This window comes from Dysidea avara, chromosome 4 (assembly GCF_963678975.1).
Source record: "Dysidea avara chromosome 4, odDysAvar1.4, whole genome shotgun sequence".
Taxonomy (NCBI): Eukaryota; Metazoa; Porifera; class Demospongiae; order Dictyoceratida; family Dysideidae; genus Dysidea; species Dysidea avara.
Window position 1 is genome coordinate 30,356,097 of NC_089275.1, and position 19,272 is coordinate 30,375,368.

At 38.4% G+C, this 19,272-nt stretch overlaps 1 protein-coding gene across 1 annotated transcript in view; it reads left to right on the forward strand.

Moving 5' to 3' along the window:
* Positions 1–19,272, forward strand: part of LOC136254621 (uncharacterized) — a 145,419-nt gene that overhangs the window by 103,802 nt on the left and 22,345 nt on the right. The window contains exons 29-30 of the mRNA XM_066047365.1: positions 1,540–1,587; positions 3,959–3,989. Of these exons, the coding sequence (XP_065903437.1) occupies positions 1,540–1,587; positions 3,959–3,989 (79 nt within the window). The remainder of the gene's footprint in view (positions 1–1,539; positions 1,588–3,958; positions 3,990–19,272) is intronic.

Below are 19,272 nucleotides of genomic sequence, written 5' to 3' on the forward strand. Positions count from 1 at the left end.
TCAGCTATAAATGTGTGGTTGGTGAGGTGGGTAGCTATTTTCAGCTGGCTGAGACCTTTTTTTTTTTTTTTTTTGGTCTCACCTATCAAACCAGAGACATGGTAGTGTCTCAGTTCATTTTTGACCCCCCCTTTCCATAAGTCTGGATCCGCCCCTGAGCACCAGTACCTCCCTCCATCATAGATTATATCAGTAAGGAATATAATATATTCCTCCGTACAGTAGCATAGTCTAAGCATCTTAAATAATCTTGTCACGGGCGTCTATTATGCTGTTTAAAGAAAGTGTTGATACGGAAAATTAATGCCTCGATTTGGTTTCGTTGGATGAAAAAGACAAGCAGCCTGATTGAAAAGACAAGGCGCAGAGGGCACACACTCGTCGGAACCCCAAAAGGCACATCCCACTGGTGAGTTTGTTATTGTGGCAAAAAATGGTGGCTGTGCGCTGCTTCGTTTGGGCTCTAGGCTTGCGACTGTAGTCAGTGAGTGAGGCAGTGAGGAGAAAGTTCGAGTTTTGGCAATTTTTTAAAATGAAGTTGCTATTGTTCCGGCAGCCGGAAATATTTTGTCAGTGCTATTGTTCCGGCAGTCCACTAGATTTTCTCACTATCAAGCACACTAGTTGTATGCTATGCCCCGAGTATTCGACATTAGGGCACACATCTAGTAGGTTGCCCTGAACATTCGACTTTAGGGAACGTGTCTATTAGGTTGCCCCGAGCATTCAACTTTAGGGAATGCGCCTAGTAGGTTGCCCCGAGCATTCAACTTTAGGGGACGTGAAAAGTAGCTCTAGTGTTAGGTTAGGGTCGGGTTCAGCTTTAGTTTCTTCTTCACCTTCAATATATACTATATAGAAGTTACTCCACTCGGAGACATATAAGGTAGAAACTAAGGGAGTTAGGTAGCCAGGAGCCATGTAGCACAATGGGTAGGACTCTGGGCTCAAGCACTGGAGGTCCTGGGTTCGATTCCCACTGAAGGCATTTTGTGTTTTTCTTTTTTTTTCGTTTGAGGACCTTTTTGTCTAAGTTTTATTTTTATCCACGTGACTGCCGGAACAATAGCTACAGCCTTTTTTTAAATTAATATCCGGCCACCTGTAAGCGTTTTGTTGTATTCAATGCTATTTTATGTACCATATGGACTAGTACTATTCCGTAAAGGTTATTTTCGTCTTGTAAGATATCTCTAGGATGATTTTTAAAGGCGGAATTTTTGGCGGTGCACGAAAATTTCACCTGGATTCCTACTTAAACGGTACGACTGTACCGTTTGATATGCCACCTCTAATATTGATTGCAGATTTTAAAAAGTGCCCAAATTATGGATGGTATTATTACAAATACAACAGATGCCTTTGATCAGTTTCGCTTGTGGTAAAATTTTGCTTTAGCCATTTGCAAGCTATGATCAACTGAATACTTCAAACCACTACATCTCTGTGTTGTACGATGTGCATAAAGGTACCCCTTCACAAATTGGGATGCATATGTAATACACTTACATGATTACAACACCACATATTTATACACAGTTTTTGGAAAAAATCAAAACTTGGAGTGAACAAAGAGGTTTTCTATCTGTGAGTATAATAATAGTTAATATTATACGTGTATTCAAATTACATTTATGTGTATGTATGTATGTATACAATGGTACAGAATTCCCTATCTGCACCCATTACTGTTGTAAAGTTTTTATACATGTGAGCTGCTAATCATTTGAAGTAATTCATGTGTCTAATAAAAAGCTCATCATCCATGAGCACTAACATGTGTCTTTGTGATTCATCATCTGTACTACAATGAATGCACTCTGGTATGGAAAATAACTTAAGATGCATTTCTGTCATTAGCTCTGCCATTGGCAATGAAATACTTTACCTAGAAGTCCCAAGTTGAAGTACCTCACTAGTCACAACATTTTCACTCATAATATCCTGTGCATGTGTCTTCTCAGAATCTATGCACATTTTACAACTAGTAGCTTTATGATTATTAACTAATTCTTAGTTTGTAGGTTCATTTGACCTGCATATTGTAACCACTAGCTTTATGATTATTAATGTCAGCTATGTTGTTTTATATCAAATACTGTAAAGAGTTAGGGTTGTACCAGATAACTACATTTTTATAATACTTAGTGGGTTCATTGACCTGCACATAGTATCATAGGTGGATCTGAGGGGGGGCCAAGGGGTGCTGTGCCCCCTGGCCCTTCTCTTGCCTCCTTTGGACCTATAGCACTATATTAATGTCAGAAACTAGAATCATGCATTCACACTGTATTCAGAAGTATAGAAAGCCAATGGTCAAATAGAAGACAACAGTTGTAAATGTACTTTACAGTTATAGCTAAACTGTATACTGTAAAGAAAGCAAGGAAAATAAATTTGTGCAGAGATCAAGATACTGTAATAGAGTAGTCACAACTCTAATAGAACAGTCGCAATTCTAATGTCATCAATTTACAATTTTTACAAATCATAACAATGCTAGCTACTCCTTATTTTGATTTGGTATACACTTTACCATCAAACAGGTTTATTGCAGATATATATATAGACTAACCAATCTTTGTATGCATTGCAAAACATACACTTTGTTAGCTAAGTGCTATCAAAAATGCTCTCAAATTCAAACCTAAGAGGCCAAATTTTTAAAATTTTCTCCAACTACAATCTTAAAAACTGTGTGTACATCATGCATATATGTATAATAAAGTTATGCAAATGAATATAACTTGTGTACTATAATTCTATTCTTATCCTCATAGTGGAACAAACACTGCATGTTGTGTGCTACAACTTCTTGCCCCCCCTTGGCCCCCCCTGACAGTGTCTCCTAGATCCGCCTATGCATTGTATTATGAGTATTTCTGAACAATAGATGTGTGTAGGAAAAGGCTGGAATTTTGAAGCAATCATGAATCTATAATAGTATGAAAATCTGAAATTTGCACAATTTCACTCAGGATATGAATACTCTAATAGAGTAATCAGAAATTCCAATAGAACACTCAAACTATTTTTACTACTTTAATAAAGCAGTCACATAAAATGATTATGATATGATAATGTAGTGGCTAGAAGAAAGTTTAGAAGACTATAATACTAACATAATTGGACAAAGATGGTGGATAAGTTTTGGGAATAATGGGCAATTCTCTAATGCATTAAAGGTGATCCTTTAAATACTGCTCAAAAACAAATGCTCAATTCAGCATAATAGGCTCATGTATAATACTGTAGTAATTGAAGGTGTGTAGTCTGAGCTACAAAAGTAAGTATTTCTACTAGTGTAAAAATGTACTCAACACAAGTTTGTCCATAATAATAATATTATGTGACTGGTTCTGGGAAAACCAGTTTTTTTTCCTATGATAGAAGGTTTATGAACACCAAAATTACATGAATGCTTAGTGTCAAGGATTGAGAGGTCTGCTTTTGCTGGCTGCTTTTCCTGATCCCAGTGGTGAGCTATACGAGCAGTCGGGAGCCTTAATGGAGCCCTGGCCAACCTAGGGATAGCTATACGTGGCTGTAAAGCTCCATGATATTGAGTAAAGACCTGTACTTCAATTTAGCCAGTTTTATATACCTGAATGGTCCATAATTTAGTCTAATTTATCCCAATGCATTGCTGTTTAATTTTGGAACGAACTCCTACCCTCCTCTCATATTGGAGCTTTCCTGTTATAATTAATCTTGAGTTAAAAGTTAATAGCAGGAATACTTAACTGTTTGCTACTTGTACGTTGGGTGCACTGGAATGGAAGTAATTGGTGTAAAATGTGTGAAAATTTGGTTTCAACCATTTCTGATCTACAATACGCAAATATGTAAAACCAGCATTTCTCAATCCATTTAAGTAGGCGACAAGACTGGTTTTCCCAGATGCAGTCATATATACAGTGTATGGTAATAATATTATATAGTATGCATTTTGTTATAGAGAAGAACTTCATCATTGCCACACACTTCAAGTATGTCTTTGTGTCCTAATCATACTTTAGGTGTTTTCATGTGCAGTGTTTAACTGTATGAGTGTACAAGTAGAGGTCTGGATTATCCCCAAATAGTTTTGAATATAAAGAATGAAAGAATTGAGAATAATTCTGCTACTTTGCGTATTTTACAGGAAACAAGAAAATTTCATTTTCACGAATCCATACTTTGAGAGTACCTGAATGGAAATTAACCATTTTTGTTGTGGAAACACTTGCATGGTGGGGTACTTCCTGTTTCAAATTTGAGCTGCTGCAATATGTGCCTTCAAAGTTCATCTTAGTTTTGTTCATACTGTTGTTCACCTTTTTCTACAGTACAGATGGCCTACTTTATTCCACGGACTGGACTGGACTCGCGGACTGGACTAGTGGACTGAGCTGGAAACAGCTTTTAAACAATAATCCAGGCATTATCCATCTCTTGCAATACTGGAGACACCACTATCGAGCTATAACTGCTGGTACTGCTCTTCCTTACAAGTCGGATGACACTAGCGCGTGCACTAATCAATTAGAATACACTTACAATACACGCGTACTTGCAGTAATAAAGTGTGACAGAGGCTATTGTTGTAGCGTACATGTTTTCCTTTGTTGCTTCAGTACTTAACACTAGCGTTGGAGTTGTAGTGATAAGCCAGATTATTTGCATAGCCCCATCACCTTGCCTGATGGTGTCACCTAGCTACCTGCTAAGAATAATTACTAGCTCATCTCTACAGCTGTTAACACTAATGCTAAAGTAACAAAGGAAAGCATCTACGCTACAAGAATAGCCTTTATCACGCTGTATCACTGCTAGTACAGCATGTATCGTAAGTGTATTCTAATTAATTAGTGCATGCGCTAGTGTCATGACTTGTAAAGAAGAGCCAGCAGCAGTAGTTGTAGCTCGATGGTGGTGTCTCCAGTGTTGCAAGGGATGGATAATTCCTGGATTATTGTTTAAAAGCTGTTTCGAGCTCATTCCACGAGTCCAGTCCAGTCCAGTCCAGTCCAGTCCAGTCCAGTCCGTGGAATAAAGTAGGCCCAGTACAGATGTACTTCTTCTTTTTGCACCACTTAGAAAAATATATAATTACAATTTAAAATACATCAAGACACACAATAGTGTGTTGTGCGGGGCCCAAGAAGCCTGCGCGCCACACTGTGGGTATGTTGACAGGAAGAAAGTAAACATCATTTTCACACCTTTGTATCTCGATGATACCTTATCCAATAGGAACTAAATTTGGTGCAGAGTTTCCCGCCAGCTAAGGGGAGTCAACATTCCAAATTTGAGGGAAATCGCTCAAGCCATTTCCAAGTTACGTGGAGCAGCCAAAGATTCGCTTTATTTACTTCACAATGTATTTCTTTTTTCTTTCTTTCTTCGTCTTTTCGCACACTTGCAATAAATAGTTTGCTATAAAATGCAAACTCGTACTCCGATCGCCTTGAAATTTGGCACACAGAAAGGCAGTACAAAGGTGAATCTAGTATCAAATTTGGTGGAAATCCGATGAACAGTTAAGGATTTATGACCAATTATTAGTCACGCCTACACACATATCAAACATAGCTAAGAAAACATCTAATACTTTAAATTTTATCAAGCGTAATCTGAGTGATTGTTCAAGAGAAGTAAAAGCACAAGCATATCTTACCATGGTAAGACCCCAAATGGAGTTTGCCTCAGTTGTTTGGGACCCCTGTTATAATGTTGATGTAGACAAATTGGAAAAAATCCAGCATAGAGCAGCCAGGTGGGTCATCAGTGATTACAACAGAACTAGCACCGTGACACAAATATTAAATCAACTATCCTGGCCTACCCTACGGACACGACGAAAGATATCTAGACTGCAACTGCTCCACAAAATCCTCCATCAAGACATATCCCTATCAATTCCCCCATATTATCAATCTGTAGAGAGACAAACAAGACACTATCATCCCTTGCATTTTATTCTGCCCACACCATCAACAACATCTTATCAATAATCATTTTACTCAAGATCAATCAAAGAATGCCTGTATTTATTATGGAGATGACAAACTATGATGAGTTTACAACTAACTTGATATCACACTTTACAAACAATCTACACCTCATTAGTTAGTATATAATTGTACCTAATACTGTGATTCCCTTTTTTTTTCCTGGGCACACCAGCTGTGCTGACTGCCCAGTAATCATAAATAAATAAAAATAAATAAGTAAACCGCTTCATGGAATAAGTTGAAAATCGTTTTGTGGATAGATCAACCACTGTAGGAGTGTCTTTTGGTGGTTTAAAAGCAATCGAAATAAATAAAGTTCATGGAGATATGACATGAAACCGAAGGTGTGTAACAATTTCGCGATTGAGATTTGTGAATAAAATACCAATAATTTACGCCTACCAGGCAAACCGCTTAGAGCAGTGAGCTGAAAGCCGGTATGTAGCTGGAATAGTCATCGTAGAAAGTCCTTGCAGTAGTACAGAACTATGGGATTACAAACCACTGAGTTATGATTCCTAAGCCAACTCCGTGTAGCAAATGCGAGATCGAGATACTCTAATAGAACAGTCACCCTAATAGAGTACTCAGATAATTTATTTCCTCCATTATTGAATTCTGTTACATTACAATTTCTTCCGTAGGGAGTTCAGCAGCAACCAGTTAATATTGTAGACAGTTCAGCTACAAGCAAGTCACCCTGTAGAGAGTTCAACTACAAATTTATCGCTGTATAGTTATTAAAAGTCACGCAGAAGAGAGTTAAGCTATCAACAAGTCATACTTTCAGCTACAAACAAATCACCCTGCAGAGAGTTCAGTTACAAACAAATCACACTGTAGAGAGATCAGCTAGAAGAAGCCACCTTGTAGAGGGTTCAGCTGTGAACTGATCACCCTGTAGAGAGTTCAGCTAGAAACAAATCATCCTGGAGAGAGTTCAGCTACAAAGAAACCATGCTGTAGAGAGTTCAACTACAAACAAATCACCCTGTAGAGATTTCAGCTGCAAATAAATCACCCTTCAGAGAGTTCGGTGACAAAAAATCACCCTGTAGAGTGTTCAGCTACAAACAAATCACCTTGTAGAGTGTTTAACTAGACACAATTCACGCTGTAGAGAGTTTAGCTACAACTAAATCACCCTGTAGAGAGTTCAGATGTGAATAAATCACCCTAGAAGGAGTTCAGCTAGAAAAGTCACATTGTAGAGAGTTCAGCTACAAAGAAACCACCATGTAGAGAGTTCAGCTGCTAACAAGTCACTCTGTAGAGAGTTCAGCTACAAACCAATCACCCTGTAGAGAGATCAGCTAAAAACAAGTTATACTATAGAGAGATCAGATAGAAGAAGTTACCTTGCAGAGAGTTCAGTTACAAAGAAACTACCATGTAGAGAGTTCAGTTGCAAACAAATCGCACTGTAGAGAGTTCAGCTATGAACAGATCACCCTGTAGAGACTTCAGCTAGAAACAAGTTGCCCTGTAGAGAGATCAGCTAGAAACAAGTCACCCTATAGAGAGATCAGCTAGAAGAAATTACCTTGTAGAGAGTTCAGCTACAAAGAAACCACCCTGTGGGAGAGTTCAGCTGCAAACAAATCACCCAGTAGAGAATTCAGCTATGAACAGATCATCCTGTAGAGAGTTTAGTTAAAACAAGTTGCCCTGTAGAGAGATCAGCTACAAAGAATCCATCCTGTAGAGAGTTCAGCTATAAACAAGTTACCCTATAGAGAGATCAGCGACAAATAATTATCTTGTAAAGAGTTTAGTTACAAACAAATCACCTTGCAGAGAGTTCAACTACAAACAGATAACCCTATATAGAGAGTTCAGCTACATTTCAAATCACCCAGCAAAGTGATCAGCTGCAAACAAGTTATCCTGTAGGAAATAATCTACATGTAATAAATATAATCATGTATATCAAGACACATGGTAGTGTGTCATGCGACCCAAGAAGCCAGAGCGCCACACCGTGAGTTCAAGGTGGGGTCTATTCTACGGAAAGGAACGGAACGGAATGATGGACTAAACCACGGAACGGAACGCTTTCTCAAATTGAAGCTTGCAACTTACCATTGCTGAAACTTCCCTTATAAGTTAGCAGTGGCATCTACAGTGGGTGATTAAACATAAGATAAAAAGAATTAACGGATCGATTGTGGGTTTTTGTTGGTTGTCATTAGTAACGAAGTATTATTGTGGGATGAGCTGTATCAGTGATGTTCATCCATACGGAAGGGAACTTTATGTGAGCTGTTTTTCTTATTTAGACTTTAGAAAACAGTCTGGGCCGGTCTTTCAAGTCATAAGTCAGTGTATAAATAAAGCAAGCAGGAAGATACTGGTAACAGGAAAGAGCCAGCTGAATTAAAACTTGAAGAATTTTGTGCAGTGTGTGAGGAGCAAATATTTTGGCAGACCGCAAGGAGGGTATATTCTGCAAAGATCACTGAAGTGTATGCATGGAGTTATTTATATATTAACAGCTGGTGCAGTGGACTAATGCCGTATTCAATAGTGAGGTGATTTTATCTGTTGCACGATTCAAGGATGTGTCTGACTGCTAGCCTTGAATCAGACTAAATGCCAAAACTCCAAGATCAGCCAAATCTCTATTATAAGCCGCATGTGAAACCATTCCCGTAGCCACCAGGCAAACGTGATTTGGACCAGGATGTGTGTGTAATTTCAATGTATCTAGTCAGACCTGAAATGGAACACTCACATTAATTACATACCACCTAAGAATCCTAGGATTTCTTAAGTGTAACATTTCACATGCTTCACTTCAAACAAAACAAGTTAAATTTGTTCGTCTATTTTCAAGTGATTCCCAGTCCAGCTGGTCCATGAAATTACAATGGGATCACATGTATTTGTTACAGTGCGGGCTGTCCTGTGTTGGATCTACTCTAGAGTTGAGATTTCAAGGTAGACTCACTGCCAATGTACTGACACTAGTACTGTTGTAGCATGTTTAAGTGGAGGACAAATGAAATAGTAATGCTAGATTATTTATGTATACAAATTTTTCATTATGAAATTGATATCCCATTTTGATTTGTACTTCCACTTTGCAACATATTCAAGAACAAGAAGCTACCACACTTAATCTCCAACCACTGTCATTAATTAACCAAGATCTCACTAGTCTGTAATTCACCTTACTGTAGTGATTTTATTGATTCATCTGTATGTTTTCTTCATTTTCCTTTGAAGTTGTACCAAGAGTTCATAATAAGGTGGAGAGTGTCTAACTTGAATGCATTCACCAAACACCCTGCTTAAAGTAACAAGTAACACCTCGGCCTTATTTCAGAACAAAGGCATTACCTTCTTCAGCAACACCAATCAACAGTTGTCTATCCCCAGTAAAGGTGTTGATTTGATGAAAGGTGAACTTTACGCAGGGTGTTTGTACAGGCCATACTGAGAGTTAGACACTCTCCCCCATACAAATATTACGAACTCTTGGTTGTACAGTATAGGTAAACAAAGATAAGTTTCTCTCCCACCTTATTCTAGGATTTCTATTGACAAGGAAAATTCAATTATTTGTATACAGGCTCAAAATTGAGAAAATATAAAGAAAGTGAATTAATATTATACAGTCAGTTTGCTTTTGGATTTTTAATGTCTCCAACCGCAACAAAAATTCGTTGAATCAATGCATCTCATCACTGGTCGTCTGAACATTCTGAAAGTGATACCTCACTCAATCAACCATATATTCTGTTTATTAGACTGAATAAAGGATTACCTAGCCTTTTCATGTCACCAGTAACTTTCTAGTTAATTTCTCTGGATATAATCCTCTGAAACTGAAGAAATTGAGTGGTCTTCTAAACTAATTATCTTGTCAAGATAAGCAGAAGCAACTGACATCCAATCGGCTACTGTATTGTTGTAACATAACTTTCCTTGGTCATGCAATAAATGAATTAAAGAGACATGCTTAATTTATCAGGTAGTAGAACAATCACTTAATTAATGTTTTATAATTATCCTATTCCATTTTCCTGGAGGTTCCACTGATAAAATGCAATTTCAGCAATGATAGCAGCTAGCCAAGCTGCAAGTTGATTCAGAAAGCATTCCATTCTGTAAAATAGACCCCATCCAGAATTCAACTCAGTATTCAGGCTGAGATATCTGACAATAGTCCACTACTCTGTTAATGAATCATTGATGTTCACACAATATAGCCTTCTTGAGGTATCTGAATGTTTGCTCCTCACACACTGCACAAAATTCCTTTAGATTCTGCTTAGACTGAGTTGATTCAGCTTGTCACCATACTTGTTTTCTTTGTAGTGTAGCTATACACATACTGATTTATGCCGATTAGAAAGGCTGGGCCTCAGACTGTACATTCTAAAGTCAAGTAAGTAAAAATAACTCACATACTAGTAAAAACAAGTCATGCATTGAGTTCCCTACTTGATATATCCGAAGATGAACACACTGAGTCAGCTATTCCCACAATTAGTACTTCGTTACTAATGACAACCAACAAGAACCCACAATCGATCCTTAAATTCGTTTTATCTTTCTTGGGGTACGTTTGATTACCTGCTGGAAGTGCCACTGATTACTTGTACAGCAATGGTAAGCTGCAAGCTTCAATCTGAGAAAGCATTCCGTTCCGCAGTTTAGTCCATCATTCCGTTCCGTTCCGTTCCGTAGAATAGACCCCACCTGAGTTCAAGACACACAGTAGTGTGTCCTGCGGCCCAAGAAGCCGGTGCGCCACACCGTGAGTAGGAAGAAAGTAAACGCGATTTTCACACCTTTGTAGCTCTGTGATTCCTTATCCGATTGAAACCAAAGTTGCTACAGACGTGCCGGCTAGGTAGGGGACTCCACATTTCGAATTTGAAGAAACTCACTTCAGCCATTTCCGAGATACGAGCGGCCAAACTTTGGGTTTGTTTTCTTGTTTTTTTTCTTCTACTTCTTTTCGCACACTTTGCAAAACCCGCCATAAAACAAGAATGCATGCTCCAATTGGGCTGAACTTTGGGCCACTTAAAGGGCTCATTTAGGCGAATCGCAGTACCAAGATTGGTAGGAATCCGATGAACATTCACGGAGTTATGACAGATTATTTGTGTAAAATAAGGTCGAAGGTCTGTCAAGCCCACAGGGTAAACCACTTGAAGGAATGAGCTGACAATTGCTATGTAGATGGAGTAACTATCGTAGGAGTGCCTTTGTGTGGCTTGAAAGGAATCCAGTTAAAGGCTATCGAGATATGACACAAAACCCAACCTGTGTCACAATTACGCGATCGATTTTTATGCATAAAAAACTATTAGTTTTCACTTCTACCAGGCAAACCGCTTAGAGCAATGAGCTGAAAATTGGTGTGTAGCTGGAATAATTACCATAGAAAGTCCTTGCAGTAGTACAGAGGAATCGGAGTACAAACCAGTGTTGAAACCGGGTCGGGTCATCCGGGTCACATTTTCTCCGGGTCATCCCGGTCCGACCTGGTTTACAAATTATCCGAGTCTGACCCGGATTGGATCACATGAGAAACGAAATTGTTCGTTTGACAATGTGGAAACTTATAAACGCTATCGCGTAGCTCTTTCGTGAGCCATGCCCACTTACCGCGTTACCAACATACGCTCAGCCACGCCCATTTATTAGTAAATGCAGCATGTAGTACGAAACTGAGGGTATCTATGGTGAGGGGTAGACATACCATTAGGGAGAGGAAGTTTCCATAACACGGAGTTAGGATATTACCGTGTATTACTATACTCTAAATGATGCACATTTTCAGTAGCATTACACAATTAGGTGGTTAACTCATTGGAGTGATCTGAGTGATTGGAGTAATCTGAGTGATTGGAGTGATCTGAGTGATTGGAGTGATCTGAGTGATTGGAGTGATCTGAGTGATTGGAGTGATCTGAGTGATTGTAGTGATCCGAGTGATTGGAGTGATTTGAGTGATTGGGGTGATTGCAGCGATCTGAGTGATTGGAGTGATCTAAGTGAAGTGATCTGAGTGATTGGAGTGATCTGAGTGATTGGAGTGATCTGAGTGATTGGAGTGATCTGAGTGATTGGAGTGATCTGAGTGATCTGAGTGATTAGAGTGATTGGAGTGATCTGAGTGATCCGAGTGATTGCAGTGATCTGAGTGATTGGAGTGATCTGAGTGATTGGAGTGATCTGAGTGATCCGAGTGATTGCAGTGATCTGAGTGATTGGAGTGATCTGAGTGATTGGAGCGATCTGAGTGATCGCTCCAATCACTCAGATCACTCCAATCACTCAGATCACTGCAATCACTCAGATCACTCCAATCACTCGGATCACTCAGATCACTCCAATCACTCAGATCACTCCAATCACTCAGATCACTCAAATCACTCCAATCACTTGGATCACTCAGATCACTCCAATCACTTGGATCACTCAGATCACTCCAATCACTCAGATCACTCCAATCACTCAGATCTCTCCAATCACTCAGATCACTCCAATCACTCAGATCACTCCAATCACTCAGATCACTCAGATCACTCCAATCACTCAGATCACTCAGATCACTCCAATCACTTGGATCACTCAGATCACTCCAATCACTTGGATCACTCAGATCACTCCAATCACTCTGATCACTCCAATCACTCAGATCACTCAGATCTTTCCAATCACTCAGATCACTCCAATCACTCAGATCACTCCAATCACTCAGATCACTCCAATCACTCAGATCACTCCAATCACTCAGATCACTCCGATCACTGCAATCACTCAGATCACTCCAATCACTCAGATCACTCCAATGAGTTAACCACCTAATTGTGTAATGCTACTGAAAATGTGCATCATTTAGAGTATAGTAATACACAGTAATATCCTAACTCCGTATTATGGAAACTTCCTCTCCCTAATGGTATGTAGGGGTAGCTATTGTCAGTTGGTGATGACCTTTTTCTTTTTTTTGGTCTTCAACCTACAGCTAGGCTGAAATTGCAATAATTACTCAACACGAATCGAACGCTCACAATGTAGTCTTGTTCGCTCACTCGAGACTAGCCAAAACATAGCTCTTATTGCACGCCTCGGCTTTAATTAATCTGGGTCACATCCGGGTCTGACCTGGATTACTATCCGGGTCAGTCTGTCATCCGGGTCAGCAGTAGTGACCCAGTTTCAACGCTGGTACAAACCACCGAGTTATGATTCCAAAGTCAACTATGTGTAGTATATGGGATATCGAGATACTCTAATAGAACAGTCACCCTAATTGAGCATTCAGCTACTTTTATATTATAGGATTATATTACATTGCAAGTTATTCTGTATGGAGTTCAGCTACAAAAAGTTTATCTTATAGACAATTCAACTACAGGCAAATCACCCTGTAGAGAGTTCAGCTACAACAAGTCACTCTGTAGAGAATTCAGCTACAAACAAGTCACTGCGTAGAGGGTTCAGCTGCAAAATAAGCTATCCAGTAGAGAGTTTATCTAGATCAGTTACAAACAATTTACTTTATACAATGTTCAGCTACAAGTAAGTCACTCTGTAGAGAGGTCAGCTACAAATAAGTCACTCTGTAGTACAAACAAGTGCATGTAGCTGGAAAGTTCAGCGATCAATCAAAAAAGCCACTCTGTAAAGAGTTCAGCTATACAAACATGTTGTAACTCTATAGAGAAAGTTATAACTCTACAGTGAGATCAGCTAGAAACAAGTCATCCAGTAGAGAGATCAGCTACAAGACACCACCTTATAGATAAGTCAATTACAAAGAAACTACCATGTAGAGATTTCAGCTACAAACAAATAACCCTGTAGAGAGTTCCAGTCATCCTGTAGAGAGATCAGCTAGAAGGTTCAGAGTTTAACTACAAACAAATCACCCTGCAGATAGTTCAGCTATGAACAAATCACCCTGTAGAGAGATCAGTTAGAAGAAATCACCTTGTAGAGAGATCAGCTACAAGAAGTTACATTGTAGAGAGATCAGCTAGAAGAAATCACCTTGCAGAGAGTTCAGCTACAAACAAATCACCCTTTAGAGAGTTCAGCTACAACCACATCACCCTGCATAGAGTTTAGCTACAAAGAAACCATCATGTAGAGAGTTCAGCTGCAAACAAATCATCCTGTAGAGAATTCAGCTACAAACAAATCGCCTTGTAGAGAGATCAGCTAGAAGAAGTCACCTTGTAGAGTTCAGCTATAAAAACCACCTGTAGATAGTTCAGCTGCAAACAAATCACCTTGTAGAGAGTCACAGCTATAAACAAGTCACCCTGTAGAGAGATCATCTACAAAGAGACCATCCTGTAGAGAGTTCAGCTACAAAAAAGTTACCCTATAGAGAGATCAGCTAGAAATAAATCATCTTGTAGAGAGTTCAGCTACAAACAAATCACTGGGTAGAGAGTTCAGCTATGAAAAGATCACTGTGTAGATAGTTCAGGTATAAGAAGTCACCTTGCAGAGAGTTCAGCTACAAAGAACCACCATGTAGAGAGTTCAGCTGCAAACAAACCACCCTGTAGAGAATTCAGCTACAAATAAATCGCCTTGTAGAAAGATCAGCTAGAGGAAGTTACCTTGTAGAGAGTTCAGCTACAAAGAAACCATCATGTAGAGAGTTCAGCTTCAAACAAGTCACCCTGTAGAAAGATCAGCTAGAAGAAGTTACTTTGTAGAGAATTCAACTACAAAGAAACCATCAAGTTGAAAGTTCAGCTACAAACAAGTCACCCTGTAGAAAGATCAGCTAGAAGAAGTTACTTTGTAGAGAATTCAACTACAAAGAAACCATCATGTAGAGAATTCAGCTACAAACAAATCACCCTGTAGAGAGATCAGCTACAAACAAGTCACCCTGTAGAGATATCAGCTAGATACAAGTTACCTTATAGGGATCATTTACAAACAAATCACCCTGTAGAAATATGTGTTGGAAACAAAATCATCTTTCATTGTTAAATATACAAATATTTTTAATCAGACAAAAAAACTGTTAACAACATTTCTTCCTTTGTTCCAATATTTCTGCAAATAAGAAAAAAAAACAAGTCAGAAGGAAGCACCAAAGCCAGTTAATGGCTGGCTTTGCGGCTTGCAATACAAAAACAAGTGATATCTAAACCAAAACAACCAAGCTGTAAAAAAAGAGTGCAGCCCCCAAAAAGGCCAAGGATGAAAAAAGATGTGAAATCCAAGGTGGTGGCCAAGAAATGGCTGTGATGGTAGGTTAATGGCAAAAATTTTAATTACGATAATTCAGGTGAATTTGGTGCCGAATCCTAGTGGAGGAGGCAATGCAAATTCACCTGAATTGTCGTAATTAAAATTTTTGCCTTTAACCTACCATTACAGCCATTTCTTGGCCGCCACCTTGGATTTCACATCGTTTTTCATCCTGGCCTTTTTGGGGCCGCACTCTTTTTTTACAGCTTGGCTGTTTTGGTTTATATATATATATATATATATAATTTGTACAATTACTAATAAAATCAACAATAGTTAAAGTATTAAACATTTGTTTTAAATCTTGATTATGATTATGATTAAATCTTTTTCTTCTTCCTGTGGTAAAGAAATAAAGGTAGGTTTTTTTTAAAAGCCCCAAAGCTGGCCATGGGCTGGCTTTGGGCTATACAAAAAGATAATAATTTATGATATCTGATCCAAAACAGCCAATCTGTAAAAAAGAGTGCAGCCCCCAAAAAGGCTAGGGTGAAAAATGATGTGAAATCCAAGGTTACGGGAAACAAATGGCTGTAATGGTAGGTTAATGGTAAAAATTTTAATAACCACAATTCAGGTGAATTTGGTGCCGCTTAGTCTTGGCGCAAAATTCACCTGAATTGTAGATATTAAAACTTTTACCATTAACCTTCCATTACAGCCATTTCTTTCCCGCCACCTTGGATTTTACATCTTTTTCACCATAGTCTTTTTGGGGCCACACTCTTTTTTCATAGCTTGGCTGTTTTGGATTAGATATATAATTACAATACAAATTACAATAATTACAATATATTTGTAACAAAGCTGACCTCACTTTGGCAGCTGTTCCTGAGTTTACTGAGTTTATTGTTATTGTACATGTAAACATTAATTGATGTAGCAAAAAGCTCTGCAGTCGAGTTTTGGGGCTTACTGGGTAGGCAAAAATCCTTGCACATTCATAATAAACTATGGGCTGAAAATCATCAAAACAATTTTAGATAACTGACAATTTCTTTGTGTCTCAAATTACATTACATTCAGCTTCTGAAAGTGGGCAATGGGAGGCTGGGTCTAGCAGTTGGAAAGGGTGAGAATAGGGTAGTTAGGAAGGTACATGTAGTTACAGGAAATGCCAATTACTGTTGGTTGATGTCAGAAATCGGAGTTGGTTTAGACTGATTAAAATGTGAAGACATGCCCTTAGCTGTGGTGTAGCTCGGGGCTGGAATTTCATTCATAGATAGTTGATCAGTGGAGTCATAAGTATCTGGGGGTATTTGTTTGGTAAGCTGAAAAGTTCTGGTTAGATGGTAGTAAAAGACTTTTATACTTGTGATCTTACATTACATGGTAAACTTGATAACCAGAATTCCCTAAATGATGTTGAGTGTCAGGTGAATTTCTTATCTGTGGCTGATAGGACAGCCCAGTATATGCTGAAGAAACCCAATAATGAACTAGTATTTCTCAGAAGCAAAATAAATGTACTTATCAGTAGGATCAGGTTCTTTTTTCTTCCTCCTTTGGACTTTGATACCAACTGAGGGTAAGAGCCACTAAGGACAACTCCGCTGAGTTTTGCAATTGGAGATCTAAACCTCGTATGGAACTACAACAAGGGAGGAAAGCCTGTTGGTGACAGGTATAGAAAAGCTATCAGTTCTACTTCTATAAACATCAATAATAGCAGAATCACACACAATAAGCTTTGTCGCCAAATCATATACATTGAAATAAGTAGATTCTTCAAATTCCTGCTCTGCACAAATCTTTAGAAAATCCTGTTCATGAGCACCAGTAGAACTTGGCATCATCACGTACATCTACGTACTAGACAATCATCCTTTCCAACTGGGCAGCCCATACCCAATCATCTTCTAAGTGAGCAGGGCTGGAGCCCAGAGTTTTTGAGTGGTCCGGCCATCCATGGACTGCAGTGGAGGTCATATAGTCATGCACACTACCTTTTATTAATCTAATTATGATCTTTAAATCAGAGATTAATTATCTGCTTTCATGTGATACTCAACTGAGTACGTGAAACATGCCAAGCTAGGGGTGGTGGGGGGCTTGGGATATTCTCTCCCAGGGAAGATTTTGAAAATAGATGCTCTGAAATGGCATCTAGAGACCATATTACATGCATAGCCTCTTTCTCCGTTTTGTTAACGTCAAGGATGTATCCTGGTAATTTTGTACTACAGTACCAATTAATCTAGTTAGTGGCTAATTTTACTTTAATTATACAAAGTCAGCGAAAGCTTAGTTCTTTAAGCTATGGACGCCATTGGTATTGTTACTGTTAATGCATTACATGCATGATCAATTAGCCCAATGCAATGCCATGCAGATGACTCACTGGAACCTTTGAGTGATTTGAAGTCAATTAACAGAGATTCAAGCAGTGTAATTATAACATTGGCTATTTTCTATGCTGAATTCTCTTTTAGCGTATTTCAATGACTGTTCTATTAGAGTATATTCTGATTACTGCTCTATTAGAGTTAGGGATGTGGCGATTATGCCGGCATAATTTCGAGCAAAATAAGTATTTGTGGGAATCAGGAATTATGCTAGCATTTTGAGTTGATTATAAAGCTTTAACAGAAGGAAATTCTGCAGATTGCACAATTACGTTATAAAAGATCAAGATACTCTAATAGAGCAATCAGAAACTCTAATAGAACATCATTGAATATTATTTACTCTAATAAAGCAGTCACATTAAAACAAAATACTCTAATACAGCTACCACCTAAAGAATCCAAGACTATTGAAAGCTTAAACATCAATGAAAATGATCTGATACAGCAATAAACTGGCATTATTAGCCAATGATGGTGGCATAATTTTGGGAATAATGGGCAATTCACAAAAGCATAACAGGTAATTTTTTGCGAACTGCTCAAAAGCATACTGCTCAATTTTTGGAACATAATAGCCTTAGAGCATCTCAATCTTTTTAAAAATTCAAGTAGCTGAAAAGTTGTTTGACATCACCAGCCTTGTAAGTGAGGATGAAGAGCCCAAAAATGTAATAATAATTTTGGCATTATAGTGGTATAATTGAACATTCAGTCTTTTAATGAGAAAGTCCGAACAATGGAGTAAAGGATGTCTATGTTACACAGAAGGTGTCCAAACACTAAAATTGTCCACCACTAAGGGCAAAAACTCACCACCACCAGCCTCCATTAAATTTTTGTGTCAAGCACCTTTTCAATTGTACCCTTAAGAGTTGCAAAACCTGGAGTGGTTGCTGAATGTTCTAGGGCTCCAGAATAGAGTGCACTCAAACCGAGATGTCAAAATATGTTGGCTGACCATTGCAAAGATCTAGATGAAATACATTACCTGGTCTAGCAGCAGACTCTCCAGACATGATCCGTTCTCCATGATTTCTCCTCCAATAGCTAAGGTCATAAAGTGTGTTTTGCTGTCATATGCACTGTGGACCATGACCACATCCAATCAAGTAATCCCCAAAACAATCAATAAACCCACAGACACACAAAGGTGAATCTGCATCAGAAAACACCAGAATTCTTATCCACAGCCAGAGGGAAATAACAGAAGGTGGAATAGTTAATCCAAGTTAACGGCAAGGGCACCTTGAAGCCAAATGCAAGTCAGACCAGAGGAATCTAATAAAGCTAGCAAATGAACTCAATCACTTATACTTTGCTGAAACAAAACTTCTGAGTAAAAATGGTCATCAGGATAAAATTTTAGCTCTGCCTGTGGGAAAGAAGAAAAGTTGAAAGACAATCACTGCTTGAAGTATCTTAGTTTACTACAGTGGTATATCCCCAGTATATGGAACAGTTAATTGTTTGTTATTTTAGTAGTTTTTCAGTAAACCCACATTCACTGATGTTTTACTGAGAGTTTAAAACTTAGTAAAATAATTATGTTCCATATACTTAAGTTTACTGACACTTTACTATCAGTATAACTACAGTAAGGCATCTTAACAAATTAGTAAACTAAGAACCTTCAAGCAGTGAAAGAAAGTAAGTTAACCAAGTTTTGCTGTGCCAAGTTT